Here is a 2,378-nt window from a genome sequence, read left to right on the forward strand (position 1 = left end):
AAATTTTTAGTTTTTTTTTATATTATTATACTATTGCTGTTTATTCTTTTTGTTCAGTATCTTTAAAGGGGTTGCTCTGTTTATGGTTAGTGATGAGCTCTTCTCATGGTTAGGTCATCAATGAGAGATCAGTGGTGTTCCGAGTGAAAAATCTGACATCTAAATAATACAAACTGAATAAAATTGGCAAAAACTGTAACTCTCTATATATAAAGTATAAATTTTGTATAACCATTTTAAAATTAAAAGGTCAAAACCTTAAATTTTGTTCAATTTCTGCCTATTTTTTTCAATATTTTTTTAAATATCTCAAATTCATGTGATCATTCTCCTAATGAGTTTTTTTCCCCAAACATTTCCAAACACATTGCTCTCTCCGTTAGTTGCAGGATAAGGTTTTTTGAGGATATAATGTGACCTGCAGCATGGAACTTGGAAATCACACCACCGTTACAAAATTTATCCTTCTCGGACTTTCTCAGAACTTGACGATTTGTATTTTTCTTTTTGTTATGTTTTTAAAACTGTACATATTGACCATCCTGGGGAACATTTTTTTGATCTTCACCATTATCGTCAGTCCTAAGTTACACACTCCGATGTATTATTTCCTCTGTAACTTGTCTTTTCTGGATTTGTGCTACTCGTCGACCTCTGTTCCAAAACTTCTTGTTGATTTATTTTCAAAGAAAAGAAGCATTTCCGTGTCTATGTGCTTGACACAGATGACCACGAGCATTACTCTAGGGAGCACTGAGTGTATATTATTAGCTGTGATGGCCTATGACCGGTATATCGCCATATGCTACCCCTTACGTTACACCGCCATTATGAGTTGGAGGGTCTGTAGATACATCACTGTTATTATGTGGCTCGGAATCTTCATTTTATCAACGTTCCCCACCATATCACGACCACTTGTGTTCTGTAAACAGAATCAACTCAATCATTTTTTCTGTGACATTTTGTTGCTTCTGGAGGTGGCTTGTGGTGACCTCTCGTTTTATAAAATAACGATACTCGTTGTAGGATTTTTTACACTCGTGGCATCACCCATTTTTATCATTGGATCTTATAGCTCTATTATTATTTCTGTATTAAAAATCCGTTCTTCCCAGGGTAGATCCAAAGCTTTCTCCACCTGCGCCTCTCACCTCACTGTGGTCCTTCTCTTCTTTGGGCCAAGTATGACTATGTACATAGGACAGTCAAAACGCTTTTCTCCTTATCTGAAATATATTTCTATCATTTATATGGTTGTTACTCCTGTCCTGAATCCTTTGATCTACAGCCTGAGGAATAATGAAGTGAAAAAAGCTTTTAGGAAAATATTGTCCAGATGTTCAACCAATTTTACTTAAATGTTCATTATTTCATTCTGATGTTTTTGTTTTGCAATGTAATTTTTTTATATCCTCGTATATAGGAACAGTATTATTGTAGTTATATTCTTGTACATAGGGGCAGTATTATTAATAACTACATTTTTGTATATAGGGGCAGTATTATAGTAGTTATATTATTGTTAGGGGTGAGTGAACCAATTTGTATCCAATCAGATTTGCACTGAATTTTCCATAAGTTTTGGGCTTGACTCAAACCCAAATTTTGGGTGTTTGTCACCCAGAAAACACTATTACACTTTGAGATCTCCTCAGACTCCAGAGTCTAACAAGCATAGGCCCACAGGAGGTGAGTAATAATAACAAACATTTATAGTCACCTTCCGTTACCTCTGATGGGAATCCTCGTTGTGTCCGGTGGTCCTCTGATCTCCTCTTCTAACCTGAAGAAGATGCTGGGGGGGCCACTCTACATGGTGATGATGCTGAGAAGAAGTGTGGCAAGGATGATTATAATTTCCCCTTCCCAGGGCCTACACTTACAGTCCTATGAAAAAGTTTGGGCACCCCTATTAATCTTAATCATTTTTAGTTCTAAATATTTTGGTATTTGCAGCAGCCATTTCAGTTTGATATATCTAATAACTGATGGACACAGTAATATTTCAGGATTGAAATGAGGTTTATTGTACTAACAGAAAATGCGCAATATGCATTAAACCAAAATTTGACCGGTGCAAAAGTATGGGCACCTCAACAGAAAAGTGACATTAATATTTAGTAGATCCTCCTTTTGCAAAGATAACAGCCTCTAGTCGCTTCCTGTAGCTTTTAATCAGTTCCTGGATCCTGGATAAAGGTATTTTGGACAAACAATTCAAGTTCAGTTAAGTTAGATGGTCGCCGAGCATGGACAGCCCGCTTCAAATCATCCCACAGATGTTCAATGATATTCAGGTCTGGGGACTGGGATGGCCATTCCAGAACATTGTAATTGTTCCTCTGCATGAATGCCTGAGGATTTGGAGCGGTGTT

The 2,378-nt window shown here is 36.7% G+C and overlaps 1 protein-coding gene across 1 annotated transcript; it reads left to right on the forward strand.

The window, feature by feature from the left end:
• The first annotated feature begins 425 nt into the window (after positions 1-425).
• LOC142198661 (olfactory receptor 5P52-like) lies at positions 426-1,361 on the forward strand. Its single transcript, XM_075269690.1, has one exon. The coding sequence runs from the start codon at positions 426-428 to the stop codon at positions 1,359-1,361; it is 936 nt and encodes a 311-aa protein (XP_075125791.1).
• The last annotated feature ends 1,017 nt before the right edge of the window (positions 1,362-2,378 follow it).

Source organism: Leptodactylus fuscus, chromosome 3 (genome assembly GCF_031893055.1).
Source record: "Leptodactylus fuscus isolate aLepFus1 chromosome 3, aLepFus1.hap2, whole genome shotgun sequence".
NCBI classification, from domain to species: domain Eukaryota; kingdom Metazoa; phylum Chordata; class Amphibia; order Anura; family Leptodactylidae; genus Leptodactylus; species Leptodactylus fuscus.